General features: G+C 43.9%; 2 protein-coding genes across 2 annotated transcripts in view; both read left to right on the top strand.

Moving 5' to 3' along the window:
• Positions 1–843: 843 nt before the first annotated feature.
• ntn2 (netrin 2) overlaps positions 844–15,757 on the top strand; it is a 70,353-nt gene continuing 55,439 nt past the window's right edge. Inside the window, exon 1 of the mRNA XM_035997193.1 lies at positions 844–894. The gene's annotated coding sequence lies outside the window, so the exon portion shown is untranslated. The remainder of the gene's footprint in view (positions 895–15,757) is intronic.
• On the top strand, positions 8,491–11,102 carry nog2 (noggin 2). Its single transcript, XM_031315689.2, has one exon. The coding sequence runs from the start codon at positions 9,753–9,755 to the stop codon at positions 10,386–10,388; it is 636 nt and encodes a 211-aa protein (XP_031171549.1). The 5' UTR covers positions 8,491–9,752; the 3' UTR covers positions 10,389–11,102.

The following is a 15,757-nucleotide window of genomic DNA, read 5'->3' as shown; positions in this document are numbered from 1 at the left end:
ATGGCCAAAACCTTGCAGCAATGTGTGATTGTCGAACATGATGATATAATAGTGTCAACTTTTTGGAAAGGCATTCCAGCTGATTTTGGAACCTGGCTGCAGGGATTTACCCAGACAAGAACATTGATATTGGGCAATTGCAAAAGCCCAGATCATATTCAATGAGAATTTTAGTTTGTTGGAGTGTATTTAGTCTCAAGAGCATTAGTGAGGTCAGGCACTGATGCTGGATGATAAGGAGTGGCTCGCTATTGGTGTTCCATTTTATCCCAAAAGTGTTGGACAGATCTTGTGGTCAGGGCTCTGTGCAGGCCAATCAAGCCGTTTGCCTGACTTTGTGCATGGGGGCATTGTCATGCTGACCAATAGAAGGACACTTCCCTAAACTCTTTGTGAGGGACCAAGCAGTAAGGCACGAGGAGTCACAGGTAGATTTAAAAAAAAAACATAGCTAAATTCTAAATTCTGGGCCCATAAAAGAGGTCAACTACACAGAACAGAACTAACGCGCTTAACGGAACAAACTCAACAAACAACTGACCTAACAAAGAAGAAACAAAGGGGACATACTGTATATACTGGTTGATTAGACCAGTTTTGACAAACAGGGGAAACTAACAATAAAACGTTACTAATTAAACTACAAATAACAATCAAAACAAAACCCTTATTCCAAAAAATGCCAACTTAGCTCATCATTAACCAAAACAAAATATTTAATATAGTATCAACCAAGCAAAAAGTAATCTAAAGAAAGAACGAAGAATGACATGGTGAGTAGTGGTAGTGTCCAATTTGGCCGCCTCCCCTATAAAGCAGCTCTTTATCCAGGTGCCACCCTTCTGCCCAGCAGACTACATGGCACCATCTCAGATTGTGGAACCTTCAAAACTGGTGAGCTAAAAACACATAAAGGTTAAAAGAAAGAAACAGACAATACAAAAGTAACTTAATGTGCGAGTTACAAAAGATACTATGGTACTGTCAACTAACTAAAATGTCCTGTAAATTATTTCTAAGTAGTAAATGTTTGAAACAAAGGCATGTAAGTATAATGTGTCTGAAATTATATTAAACCAATCTTAAGAAAAAAGAGCTGCAGAAGCTAAAGCAAGTGTGAGTGCACAAGGTTGCAACTTTCTAAGATGGCTGTGTGGCCACGGCTGTGGTCCTCACACTTTTGCCACAAAATAGGATGCAGACCCTTTTGTCAAACATCATTTTACACTGGAGAATGAAGATTTCCCTTAATTGGGTCTAAGAGGCCTTGGCCAAACCATGACGAACTGGTGTCCATATACTTTTCGCCATAGAGTGTCTGAATAGTCGGATTCAGAGTGCTCTCACACAAACATGGATTTCCCAATTTTCTTTTTGAATGGACACTTGTAGTCTGAGCTCTCAACTGGCCAAATCCAGGGTTAAATAAGGTCAATAAGGTTATTGGCACAAACCACAATTGTGATCCTGTTTGGCTCTCAGACTGACACCAGCACAGATCTCTGGTATCAATAGCTCCTTGTTGATTTACTTAGCCAGGCAGTTTTTCATCTCTCTCTCTCTCTCTCTCTCTCACTCTCTCTCTCTCTCTCTCTCTCTCTCTCTCTCTCGCTCTCTCTCGCTCTCTTTCGCTCTCTCTGGGCCCTCTGACTTGTGAAAGTTATTTGAGTGTAAATGCGTTTAACAGCCTCTGTCTGCTGCCCTGCATATTGTGAGTGCTATCTTTTGTCTGCTTCCTGCTTTAGTTATCTGCGCCAGTAGCTGAAGGTTCCCAGTTCGGTCAGAAATTGATTAGTTAAATTCTAATAATCTGATCAATCTAATTGAATAAAAGATTGCAACAGACTTGTGAGATGAGATGCTCGGAGAATGCCTTATTGGTTTTTAGTATTTTGAATATTTTCAAATTATTGAAGACAAGAATGACGAAAACAATCTACCAATTAGTACATCCATTTTTGTACCATTCGCAGTTTTAGCATAACAAAAAAGGATTTTCTACAGAGACTTTAGAAATCTATCATACTTTTAGGTTTCATTATGCAGTACTGTAGTTCAGCTTTGTAGAGCCCTGTCAGTCATTGTAATTGTGCTGTCTGTAGCTGCTCCCTCACTCGCATTGATTTCAGCAGGCGGTCAATTAAGAAAAGATTCTTCATCACAATGACAGGTGGGTGGGAATGGGTGTTGCCTGTTCCCACTGAGCACCCAGTTAAAAAAAACACCTTAATCCTTGATTGAGACATAAGCAGTTTGAGGTTGAGGTCTAAGGGGACTGTAGGACTTTATTATCCCGCTGCTCTTTAACCACAGCACCATTTCAATTTCGCATGACATTTTCACTTCATTACTCTCCTTCAGTTTTCATATGACCCCCCCCCACCAAAGCCCAGTTCCATTTCCCTGTGGTGACAGAGAAAGGCAGACGCTCCTGTTTACTCATGGCTCCAGGGGCTTGTGGCTCCCGATTAGCAAACCAGTGTGAGTCAACATCTGGTACATCCCTTGGACAAACTATCTCTCTGAGCGCACACTCAGCCTGTTGTCAAACCCCCGTCTCTTTCCGTCCGGCTCCCAAGCAGGAAGGCACCCCCTGGGCGGCAATGCGCGCTCACACATCGGCGAGACATTTCCCAAATCCTTCCCAGTCCTCCTGGCATCTCGGCAGGCCGTCACCTTCTTACCCTCCTGCGTGTTCCACAAACATACCCAGAGGGCCAAAGGGCAGCAGGGGCCAGCGCTGCCCGTTTGTCGACATGCTTGATTAGGGTTAGGGGCAGCGGGACTTGTTCAGGTCACGACACTGATGCGGTCCATCATGTCTGTGCAACCTGCGGTGATTATTTGACTGCATTCCATTCAGGACACAGGAGATTTTTATTTTTTAAAGATTATTTTTCTGGGCAGTTATTTCTATAGGACAGCTTAGACTTGAAAGGGGAATGACATGCAACAAAGGGCCACAGGTTGGAGTCAAACCCATGGCCGCTGTGTTGAGGAGTAAACCTTTACGTATGGGCGCCCGCTCTACCAGGTGAGCTACCCAGGCACCCAGGACACAGGAGTTTTTAATGCGGTTTTAACAGGCTGCCAGGTTTAAACAAGGCAACCTCAATCTGAATCCTGTCACAGACCAATGAAGACGACATCGTAGAATTTCCCTCCCTTTGTTTTTGTTACGCAGTGCCAGTCTATGAAAGTATCTTGGCTCTAGACTCAACAGAACACACATGCTGAGGAGAGTGTCGGGCAAGGGAACATCTGTTGTGGTCAGTGGCTGTGGGCAAACTGTTTCATTTCGACAAGATGGCCTGTGGCAACACAATGGCTTAGTGGTTGGGAGAATGACCGAATTGCCAGTACTTGTGGTCAGGGTTTACCTAAGTTGGAAAGAGCTTCTGAAAGACATGTGGTCGCATTTTACATCAAATCCCTCTTTAGTTAGGGATATAAAAGTGGGTAATGACATTGTCTTGACACAATTGTGTTTCAAAATTTGATGTGGAGTTTAAAGTAACCCATTCCAAATTATGTTGCGTCTGAAGTCTTTATTCCATTGTAGTTACTTTTCCATTTGTCATCTTGTGTAAACCAAGAGCACGGGAAGTAATGTCATAACAACAAGCATGCAGTGTGGGATCGATACAGCGTGCCAACAATGATTTCACTGATGAGAAAGTAGATTAGAATTACAGATTGAATCTTGAGGAGTCGCGAGTAGTGAAAAGACATGACTAAACCGTCCAAATAAACTGTGATATACTGTATGTTCCACTATCACAGCTCTCATATCTCTGCCATGGCATCCATTCAAACACCACTTGATGTCTTCAACCTGCCAAATCTGTCTAGAGGAATGTGGAGCGCTGGTCAGCGTGGCTGCCTGAAGACATTTGTGTGTTCTCGTGCAATACTTTAGGTCTTAACATTGCTGGCATCCTTTTTCTTTTCCCCCTTCTTTCTCTATCTCTCTCTGTCTTGCGCTCTCTGTCTCTCTTCCTCTCTTCCTCTCTTGGCTGTTGTGCCACCGTGGAGAAGGCAACAGTGACCCTATTGTGAACGGTGGGAATTGGGCAGCAAGCCAATGATGTCATCCTGCCATAGGGAAGACCAGGGGAACGCCCTCCTGGCGTTCGGAATGCACTTTTTTTCCCTTGTTGTTTTCCGGAAGGCAGTGATCAATTTAATTCCATCCTCATCACTCCCTGCCATGGGGGGGGGCAATGAAAGAAGGAGGGAGGGCAAGAGGAGGAGGAGGAGGAGATGCAGAAAATAGAAAAGGATGGGACACTCTCTTAAAAATACAACAAATAAACCGAAAGGAAAGGAAAACACCAAAACGTTTACTGAGGTAGTTAATCAAGTGAGAAGTAGGGTCATTTTCCCATAGACTTCTATAGAAACTGACTTCTTTTTGGAGCCAGTGGAGTCAGTCCCTGCTGGAAATTAGATAGAATGCAGGTAGGCAGCTGAATGGAATGCCAAGGAATTTTATACATTCATGGTCCCCAGAGAATGAATCCTACTGATCTTGGTGATACCCTGACATTTCCTTCAGCGCCATTAGTAGGTCAAAGTGTTAACAGTTCCTCTGAAATATCTCAACATACACCTGATAGAATAGCACAAGACTTTGTACAGACATTCATGGTTCCTAGATGACAAATCATAATGACTTTTGTCATCCCCTGACTTTTCCTCTAGTGCCACCTTGAAGTTCCCATTTGGTGGTTTTGATTGAAATATCTCAAAAACTTTTGGATGGATGGCCACGTCTTGGGACGTCATGTCCCCTTTGGGATTAATTGTAGTGACTTTGGTGATCCCTTAACTTTTGATCTAGTGACGTCAGGTTGAAATTCCAAATTGCCACTACTTACTTTGGTTTATGACTAAATACTTGTGAAACTAATGACATTCCCATCAGCTGTGACTGATTGCACACAAAATCTAAAGCAAAACATTTATATTCAGAGCGTGTGTGGCACAGTGATGTTTTTCTGGCTTCACTTGAGTTCATCAGTGCCTTAGTTCAAAGTGGGCCCCACCATCACATCACAAAGCCACCGAGCCGTCTACGATATGATCACCATTAATCACAGCTTGTGATCAAGCATCGAGCAACATTTTCTCCATCACGACTGGAATGCTGTAGTAGAAACAAAAGATGCGGGGCCATACTTCAGATTGGCTTCAGATTGCACATCAGAGTGCCGTGGCATTTTTTTCAATAACAGGCACAAGCTATACAATAAGCATGTATTCTTTTCTTCTCCTTGTCATCAGAGGAAAGGGGAAAATATCACTTTGATGCTGTTTACTGGGTATTTTGCAAAAATAACTTTACGATGAATTTTAGGGTAGAGAAAAAAAGTGTAGAGGGGGCTTCAAAAGTAGCGTTAACGGAAGACAGATTTTTGACATGCTTCCCGAGCCATCTGCTTTGGGTTAAGGCTCGGAGACAGAGTCGAATATGGAGGAGAGAGAAAAGGGGAGTAAGACTGGAGAAGATGGCGAGGGCAGCAGGGAATAGAGGGGATGCAATAGTGACAGGCAGTGGTGGAAAGCTATTTATTTGCATTTTGAACCTCTCGGTTTTGAATTATTGTGGCATGGGGTGTAAGTGTATTCAAGACAAGAGATATCTATCTAGCAAATCCAAAGAAACATTTAAGTGGTCTATCATACTGGATTTTACAATAGAAACAAATATGCTGTGGTACGAATCTCAGGGCTCTTGGAAATGTTTAGTTAAGAATACTTCTTTGACAATTCCAAAAAGACTTGTGACGGTTCTGGTTGGTGCTGAAATCTGTCAGCCTGCCAAAGATCCAACAGAGAGTGTTCTGCTGGAGACGTCACAACACAAAACTAATTAGGAGACATGCTCCAGGCATATCTGTTGATTTGAAGGGAGGGGGGGATTGGGAATTTCAAGAGTTGCATTATCTCTGCCACTCAAGGCTATTTCCAAATTGCCACAGCACCTTGCCAAATTCCATAACTTTCCTTATCTCCTGACATTAGCACATTTATTGCAGTAAGAAAAAGATATGCATTGCAAAAACAATATTGATTTTGTCTCTTTGAGCTCTGCTTGGTGATGTTTTTCATTTTCGTCTTTGAGTCTCTCCTGTTTACTCCCCTCTCTCCTCTCCAAGCTGTCCGTCTCAATCCACCCCCTCTGTGCCATTCTACCAGTCCTCAGTGGGCACAGTCAGCCAGTCTGGCCAGGCCTCCCCCTTGCTGTGCCCCTGCACTGGATAAGCTCCTGCCTGGACCTTGGGTAGAGGCCTTTGTATAGAGCCGTGGGGGTGTTAGTGTGTGTATGTGTTTGTGTATGTGTTACGTGTATGTGTGTATGTGTGTGTATAGCATTCAGAGGAGAAGGGGGTCCTATCTGTGCCTAAGGGCTGCCCCCCAACGCACCCTCACCGTGCGCCCTATTGAGACCTAAGGGAGCGTGAACAATCACTGCTAAACCAAAGAGCTAAGTCCCCTTGTTATACAAGCCCAATTTTCAGCCCCAGCCCCACCTCTCTCCTCTATGGTGCGTCCTACCCCCATCCCAGCACCCCAGCCCCACTCGTCAGAGGTTGACGGGCTTCGTTAAAGCGAGCCGGGGTCTTTTTATGGCGTTATTTAATTAGCCATTCCACAGCAAACTGCCATCCGGCACAACCACTACCCCCCCACCCCTTCCCATCCTCTTCTCTTTGCTGAAACCACCACCATCTTCATCACCACCACTACCTCCTCTGCTTTGCTTAGGCACAACCCCCGACTGTGCTCACCGGTCCCCTCCTCTCTCCTCTCCTTGTCTTTATTTCCAGTAATTAGCCAGGGGATGGGGGTGGATTCATTGCTAGGTTGCTTGACAGTATTAATGCTCGAAATAAGGAGGAAGGGAAGTGTCTCTCCCTGCATGGGGTTTTCTCTCTCAGTCCAGCACCCCAAGGCCTGTGGAGGAAGACAATGGCCAGTTCTACAGTAGCCAGCTCAGCCTTACTGTCCCCGCTGCCCACTGAGCTCTGTCTACACTGGCACCCTAATCATTAACCACATTATGACTTTGTGTGTCTGCATGCATGTTGGAGGGGTCAGCGGGAATTTACTCATATGAAGCAAAAGACTGCTGACAACTATTTCCATGTTTTTAATGCAGTTAAGATTGCCTCATGAAGTCTCTTAATCCTAACAGACACCAACATTTGAGCACTTCTGTGATAAAAGTCCTTCAACGGGAGACTTTTTTTAAGTCATACTCATATTGAAGATGATTCAAGTTAATTACTTCATTTTGCCATAATGGCTGCAGCATTGGCTTTTAGATATTGGATCACAAAGCTGGGGAGTGATTTCACTTGAGCTGCAGCATAACTATGTATGGGGAGTCAGACAGTGAGGGAGAGAGTCTGGGGAGACCCTCACTGCAGGTCCACACTGTGCTGGATCGACGCCCTCTAGTGACCACTACAAAAGACAAGCACAATGACAGGTTGACAGGCCCAATAACCCTGGTCAGCCTATCCAAATGGCACAGGATAAATATATCAATCTAGACCCAGGGTCAAACTAATGGGAAACACATCCAAACTCAGTCTAGCCACCTTTTGTGACTGGGTTTAATTACATAATTAGTAAAAATTGATATGTATGATTTTCATCTTTAAAAAACATTAAATATATTTTGATTAGAGTTATTTGTATTGCTGTTTGATAAAACTGGGGGTCAACTTCACCATCGTTTCTTACGCATCCAAAATATTATAGTTTAATACCAGCTTCTTACTAAACAAAATGTGTAAATGCCTCAGCTTGATAATTAATACATTTAACTTGTCTAAATCACTTTTAAGTGGCATTATAAAAAGGCCAACATAGTTCAGGCAAAAGTAAGTCCATGGCCTAATGACTGCTTAGCATGGGAAAGGTACCGCTTAGTTATCCATGGCCATTTATAGCCCTTAATTACGCGCCTATTTTGTGACCCCTAAGTTCAACGGGCCAATTCCTGTGCAGACCCAAATGCTGACGAACAAAGGTGGAATGTGATGCCCCTTTTCCGTAGACAAGCTACTAAACGTTTCCCATCAATTTCATGGGAAAGTTCAAGCCAAGGAAACTCTTTTAAACGCTTCAGCTGATTATTGACAGCGTATTGAACCTATTAGTGGATCACAGACACTCAGCTGACAGAGAAAACTGTTGCTATAGGCTAACACTAGAAGTTTGTGCGAGATTTCAGAATTTCTGTAATATGATAAAAATGTCCATGTTGTAGAATATTACACTATAAAACGGAATGAAACTGGTGCTTTAGGACCCAGTTGATCCTTGTGATTGTGGCTGATATTTTCCACGTTGAAAGGGGAGGGGGTGGCCCGGAGTGGGGAGGGTGGGGGGGCGCTGTCAATCATAGTGAAAGTGGGGTGGGCAGGCCCCTCTGACACTTTGTGCCGTCGGAGGGGGATATTTAACTTGGGACTGAGCACCACTCGCTACAGACACACTCACACACAGTGTGCCTAAGCAAAGAAACGCTCCAGCGCCAAGTCTCTCAGACTCCTGAAGTAGGAGCGACTCAGTAGGAGCTTCTGTACCAGTTATCAAAGGAGTAGAGACGCTCCCTCAGGAATTGACGGCTTGCATTGACCGGGCAAAAAGGCTCCAGATTATGGACTGTCTCGGCATGCAGCGACAGTGGGATCTGGAGCTTTTCTGAAAGGATTCAGCACGGTGAAAGGAACTCTGAACTAACAACGTTTACTGGCTTTCTGCAGTTTGCATTTGATATGCACTGACACTGCAATTTGCTGTAACGCCGCTTTTCATCGTTTTTGTTCTATTTCATGCACAGCCGAGAGTTCTGTAAGAATATTACAGCCTGAGACTTTAATGTAAAGAACTGCTCTGCGACTTTGGAACATCCACTGGGAAGATAAATGGCTGTTATTTCATAAATTGAGATTACATCCCACTGCGGAGCATTTTTCTCAAGTTTTTTGGACATTTTCAGTGAGTTGCACAGATCCACGGCTGGAATACCTCAAGAGACTGACTGCAGAGACCATTTATTCAGTCCATGGAGTGTGCGCCCTGGGACCTTGTCAAACCTGAGAGCGTCAGGCGACGTTAGGAGAAGCCACGTTTATAAAAGCCGTGCGTAAAAATAACATTGGCCAAGGCAGCCCTCATTGCCGGGCGCGTGACATTTAAAACTTGGTGAAGTAGTCTTTTGTGCGCCCTTCTCTCTCGGGACGCTCCGGATCTATTTTGTCTCTTTAGAAAACACTTCATTCCATGCAGCTCTCGCCTCGGCCGCTGTCATCAAGTGTAGACAGTTCGTCGTGGCTTCGAGTCCCCGGGGTAACCATGACAACCGAAAGAAACCCAAAGTGAATCCAAGGGAGTGGGGTGAGGCCGGAGAGAGCGTGAATAGAGTTTTCCCCATTTTGTTTAGTGTTTTTTTTTGTTTAGACTAAACACTTTTTGCAAAGCAGGGGCACAGCTTGGCGCTGCAGAGTTGCATCAGCGGGCACATTGCAAAGTTGAAGGAGCCCTAAAAAGCAAAGCACTTCGCTCCATGTCATTCAAACCCGACGTGGTCTATTAAAAGTATCGCCTTGCTGGTGACTGAACTTCTACTATTTATGAAGCCCCGGGCTAGCCATTGCAGAGAACACAGTGACCGGGAAAAGAATTGAATAATAATAACGCGAGAAGAACCGGTGCGTAAAACAAGAGGAATAATGGGCCTCTCACAAACGCTACTCTTTTACGTGCTGGTGTGCGTTCACCTTGGAGTTTCCCAGCATTACCTTCGCCTCCGTCCATCGCCCAGTGATCACCTCCCTGTGCCCGACCTTAAGGAGGACCCCGACCCGGAGTACGACCCCCGGGAGCAGGACTTGACCGAGAGGACTCTGAGGAAAAAGCTCGGCAGTAACTTTGACCCCAACTTCATGTCCATCACCTCTCCCATCATATTGAACTTCTCCGAGCCGGACAACCAGGTAAAGCTGCAGGGGCCCATGCCTAACGAGATTAAAAAGCTGGACCTCACAGAGACCCCCTATGGAAAGCGGGTAAAAGTGGGAAAGAAAGCCCGTAGGAAATTTCTGCAGTGGCTGTGGACCTATACGCACTGCCCAGTGGTGCACACCTGGAAGGATTTGGGCGTGAGGTTCTGGCCACGTTACATCAAGGAGGGAAACTGTTTCTCTGAGCGCTCTTGCTCCTTCCCTGAGGGGATGTCTTGCAAACCCGCCAAGTCAATCAACAAGATTTTCCTCCGGTGGTATTGTCAAGGGTTTCTAAGACAGAAATACTGTACGTGGATACAGGTGCAATACCCAATCATCTCAGAGTGCAAATGTTCGTGCTGATTTTCTCTAAGGAAGTCGAGGGGGGAGTGGACTGGAAATACGGTTTCTATTGCACTGTTAACTCTCTACAGAGGTGGGCACCATAGAAAATCTATTTTTTTATATAGCATTTTAAGTGAAATACCAACATTGTACATATTTAAGAAAAATGCAGCTATTTTTTTCTAATTGAACCAGGACCATATTTTATTCTCAACCCTGAAACGTGTTTTGGGGGGAACACGAGCACTTCATAAGGAAGAGCTTTTTTTTTTGATATTTTTATGAGACATTGAAGATGCAATGCATATGCTACACTTCTCCAAGAGGTGAACTTTTTCTTCAACTGAACATTGATGCTGACTGTTATTTCACTGCAATGCTGCCTAGAGTTTTTGTATAATATTAATATCAATAATAATTAAATTGTAAAAAAAAAAAAAAAAAAAGTTGAGGTTAAAGATATATATAAAGGCGTGAACTCAGCTTTTTTGGAATACATAGTATTGTAGAAATAAACAAATCTGTACGTTTTATTTATTATTTTAACGATTGTGAGTATAGAGCATAAGGAAAGAGAATAGCAGAGTATACCAGAAAAAACATATGGGAGATGTCTACTTGAATATTTCTAAAAACAAAAAAAAAAATTCAATGAAATAAATAAAAAAGTAAAACATCAGTGTACATGTTATGTTTACACGTTTTAGCAATAAAGTCTATCTTTCCAACGTGTATTAGTGTCAAGCCATGTTGCTTACGAGTGTCTATATCCAGGGGGTCGTGTACACTGTAAAAATAATCATCTGAACATGTTGTCTCATTCAGTCTTAAAATATTCCCTTGCTGATGTTTGCAACAGAGTTGGATTTGTGTTTCCTATAAATGTCATAACAGCGTCATTTGATTCAGAAAAAAGAAAGTTTTCTTGAATTGGAAACACGTGAAATTAAGCCACGTTTTATGAACATTTTTGTTTCAGACTGATATTTTTTGCAGTGTAGAAGGTCGGGCTCCGAAGTGGAGTGGAGTTACTAACTGCACAGTAAGTCCAAGCTTCAGTGACTCTGTGTGGACTGCCTGACGCTCCACGCCGTCACAGTGATTTTAGAAAGGGCTGATTTACTACGCTGTGTAATGCGCAACACATACCTCAAGCGCCTCCACAGAACTAGCATTCATTTGTCTCAGCCAGAGAGAGAGGAGAGGCCACGCACATTCATCTCCCCTGTCTACGCACATCATGCTCGTTTCAGGGCTCCGAGGTGTTAACATAATGGGTAAAATATGATTCAGACATTTCAAACAGTGTCAGATGATGAAATGGCGAGCGTATGTGCGCGAGCCAGGGACGTCTGGGGTCTGTGCTTTTTACTCTGGAAGCTCCACACAAGTTCCACTGAGGTATTTGTATAGAGGTGGACTGGAGCAGACCGGCGCCTATTCAAGTCTGACCGCCCTGGAGAGAAGAGAAAAAAAAACACAAAGCCCATAAAACAATGGTCAACTGTTTTTGACGTTAGCAGACTATTAATTGGAGAGCTTGCTGTCTGCAAGTTAAAGAGATTTGGCCAATTAAACGCGCTGGAGACGCGCAGGGAAATTAACTATGAAATCAAGGCGAGGAGTCATTTTCTGTAAGTAGGGGGTTTTATGGTGTTTATATTATTCTTTAAATACAATCAACGACTTAAACAGAGCTATGACTAAATGTCTGAAAGCTAAAAGCAGCGTGTGTAGTGTTTCCACTGAGCGCATCTTGTGTGCGTTAAAGTGATTTGTGTTTTTGCGGGTTGGAGTTGGATTTGACACTTGCCGCCCGGTTATTGTGACAGAACCACTGAGGGGATTTGGTAAGCAGAGGAGAAGGACGGCAGCATGCCAGCGGAGGAGGAGGAAGAGGAGCAGGAGGGGGGCTGCTTTCCTTACTGTCAGCTTCTTTCTTGATGATGTCTCGGGGTTTTTAGAAACTGCGTCTCTGACTCGACGGCGCCACTCAGCCGCCCCCTCTCGACTGCGCAGAATGAGGCACTTTGGGAAACAGTAACCCTTTCAGGCTCTGCCCGGAGAGTATTTTAGAAGCGTGTGAAAGGCAATACGCCGCCCTGGCTCCAGCCAGTTAGGTGCGCACCTTTTAGAAACGGACCCGGCCAGCCAGTCAGATCAGAGGTTCTCAAAGTGGGGTCCGGGGACCTCCAGGTGGTCCTTGACGGGAGTCCAGGGGGTCCTCAGTAAAATGATGAATCGTTAATTGTCATCAAAGTACTTAATCCTTATCATATGCCAGATAAATAAACAATTTGAATCTTCTCAGTCCCTTCTCTGTCCCTGAACACAAATGTGATTAAATGGAGACTTAATGTTAGTTATTTTGTGTTTAAATTAAATGGAAATGCTCGATATGTATTTCAGGACACATTCTGTATGTTAAATTACATATTCTGTGGTTATTATTTTAGAACTCATTGTCCTGGAAGTGTTGCTGTATGATTAGATACGCTCACATTTCTTCTAACCCTATTTGTTAAAAATGCAGCCCCAGCTTTAAACCAACTGTACACCCACTAAATTAATCCCATCCTAGAAATAGAAACCTAAAAACCTAAAAGCATCTAACACAGTTGTGGATTAAATACGGACCATGTGGTTTTCTCCTTACACCCAGGGAAAAATGCCAATCCTCAAATGAGCAACTGTCAGACTCCTGTCTTCACTTTATGCAAAACGGCTGATGTTGACTGTCACAACTTCACACCATTCATAAAATCTACACTTTTCATTCATCAACAAATCACACAATTTCATCATAAAATGGCTACAGACAGCCCTTTGATTGATGTTTCACGCTGAGAATAATTTGAAGATGTCGCCTCATCGACCCATTCAAAGGGCCACAAGTGAGGCGCTGACATATCAGAGCAGCCTGCATTCACATAATGTTCATAAAAATGTCAAGACAGTGGTGGTCAGACGTTCAGCATCCTTATAGTCTGACACAGTCTCCACATTCATCAGCACAGACCTCTGACAAAATGGGCTACAATGACCCCACAATAATAAATACAGTTTGGTATATTTAGAAGCTTTATATATATTTAAACCCTCAGTGAATATAAAATTAAGCACATATTTGTAGCCTGTACGGAGAATTAAACAAAGGCCTGGAGACAATTAGGATAGGGATGATGGGGAAGGAGCTGGGGGTGGCAAATTTGTGGTGAAGATGACAAGGCTCTGTCTCATGATGAGACTCAATTATTATGATGGATTGTGGACCGATCAGGAAGGATTAGGGTGCGTCGGTGGGTGGGTGGTAAAGGGTCTGCGGTGACTTTGATTCGAGCAAACGTGAAAGACACATCCATACCTGTGCGGATCTACGCTGAAGAATAAGTGTGCAGCTAAGCGTGTATTGTGATTGCATGCTTGCACACAAAATCAGCCACAGGCGCACGTGTACACATGCACGCACACATCTCGTGCGTGCGTGTGCGTGCGTGCGTGCGTGCGTGCTTGCTTGCTTGCAGCGGGCTGACAGACAGAGAGGGAGACAAGGGTCTGTGGCTGTAAGTAAGGCCCAAAGCCCATGGTTGTAAAAGCTAGTGAGTCAGCACTGCTGAGGTTATTGATGATGACAGGGTATTAGATGGAGCACTGAGGGGAGGGAAGGCACACACAGACACACACACACACACACACACACATAAATGGAGTCACCGCAGATGATACCCGGCATTCCGTCAGACCACCATACCCAGCTTGTGGTGTCTGGAGGTGTGTGTCAAGCATTTGTTCATGTAAGAAGCAAGAGATGTATCTAAGAGAGTGTGTCTGTAGTTGTTATGACGACTGGGGACCAATTAGGCTCTGGGAACATCTAGTATTTGTGTGGGCTGGTGATGAGTGCTGTCCAACTCTTATGTCTATCCTGAGATGTCTATCCTGAGATTGTGTGTGTGTGTGTGTGTGTGTGTGTGTGTGTGTGTGTGTGTGTGTGTGTGTGTGTGTGTGTGTGTGTGTGTGTGCGCGTGCGCGTGCGTGTGCGCGTGCGCGTATGTACGGGAAGTGATGGTGCATGCATGTGTGTTTTTCCGCTGATCCTTTTTTGTCTTCCTGGTGGTTTTCAGTTGATTGGTCACTCTTTGAACCACCACAAGGCCCTGATTGGTTAATTACACTCTTCCTTCCCCAAGGTCATGCCTGAAATGTGTGTGTGTGTGTGGGTGTGGGTGGATGGGTGGGTTAAAGATTCTCTCTCTTAACACACTTCCGGTGCTTCGAGATCTAACACCAGCTGCACCATCCTGATGTCAACCATCCAATTGCTGCAAGTGCTCACAAACCCTGCTGGAGTCAGCAGCAGTGGGCACCAAATTCATGACATGCCATTACATCAACACAGCGGCCATCTTTGCCGGCAAACAACAGGTGACTGTAGTCAAATAACAGGTGATTGTAATCAAACTCCGGTCATCGCCAACAAGCGGTGCTTCTCACAATTAAGCCGACTGGTAATGCACTGGAAATGCATGCAATGAGAGTCATGAGAACATTCATCATTCACAGGACTGTATTACTTAAACTTAGTTTCTCAACACTGGTTGTTGAAAAGTCTGGCTGGCAACTTAAGTATGCTGCAAAATCTGAAGAGTGTGAGGAGCAGTTTGTGATGCAAAGCAGGGCTTTCCTGCTTAAAGCGCAGACAAAAGGCCAAAGTTGACCAGACCTTCAATATCCAGGCTCCTTCCTTCCTGTTTGAAATCGTCATACATTTCTCCATGCAAACAGGTAATTGTTTTTTATATTCTTGCTGTTGTGGCTGCCTGTTATAATCCTCTTTAATCTCTAATTTGCCTACTATTTGATATTGTAACGGCTGGCAGGATGCCGTTGTGATGACTGGGGGATCATGGGACTAGGTTATTAGTGTTGTTTAAGTGTTTAGTTTAAGTGTGTAAATGATGTTCTGTTAGTGTTTTTGTTATGCATTTACGTTACCTAGGTTTTAGTCTTGATAATGTGTTCATGGTTATTTACATTTGTTGGGTTACCATGACTGAAACACTGGGATAGGTTGATGACGTATGTGTATCAAGTGTGTGTAGTGGTTGAATAAATTTCCACAGAGTTCTATATCTCTGGCTCTTTGACTTCTTCCATGTAACTCGCTACAATATGCTTAATTTCTTAATACCTGCAATTTGAAAAGTAATAATCAGATAAATGATGTCTATTTTATGCTGTTTGTGTTCTTGGAGCTCCTATTAAACACACAGCAGTCAAAAGCCTGCAGTAAGAGCCTGGTTTCCCTATATGCTCTTATGCTGCTACCCTTTTAATCAGACGCATAGTGTCAGAGTCACATTTCTGTAGTCATGCTTGCTGATTAC

This window comes from Sander lucioperca, chromosome 22, assembly GCF_008315115.2.
Source record: "Sander lucioperca isolate FBNREF2018 chromosome 22, SLUC_FBN_1.2, whole genome shotgun sequence".
Lineage (NCBI taxonomy): Eukaryota > Metazoa > Chordata > Actinopteri > Perciformes > Percidae > Sander > Sander lucioperca.
Note: the sequence above shows the minus strand (reverse complement) of the source record. Positions and strands in the feature narration are given on the sequence as shown.

Excerpts from the sequence above, each read along its gene's own strand:
- nog2 (XM_031315689.2), top strand. The coding sequence starts at position 9,753 with ATGGGCCTCTCACAAACGCTACTCTTTTACGTGCTGGTGTGCGTTCAC.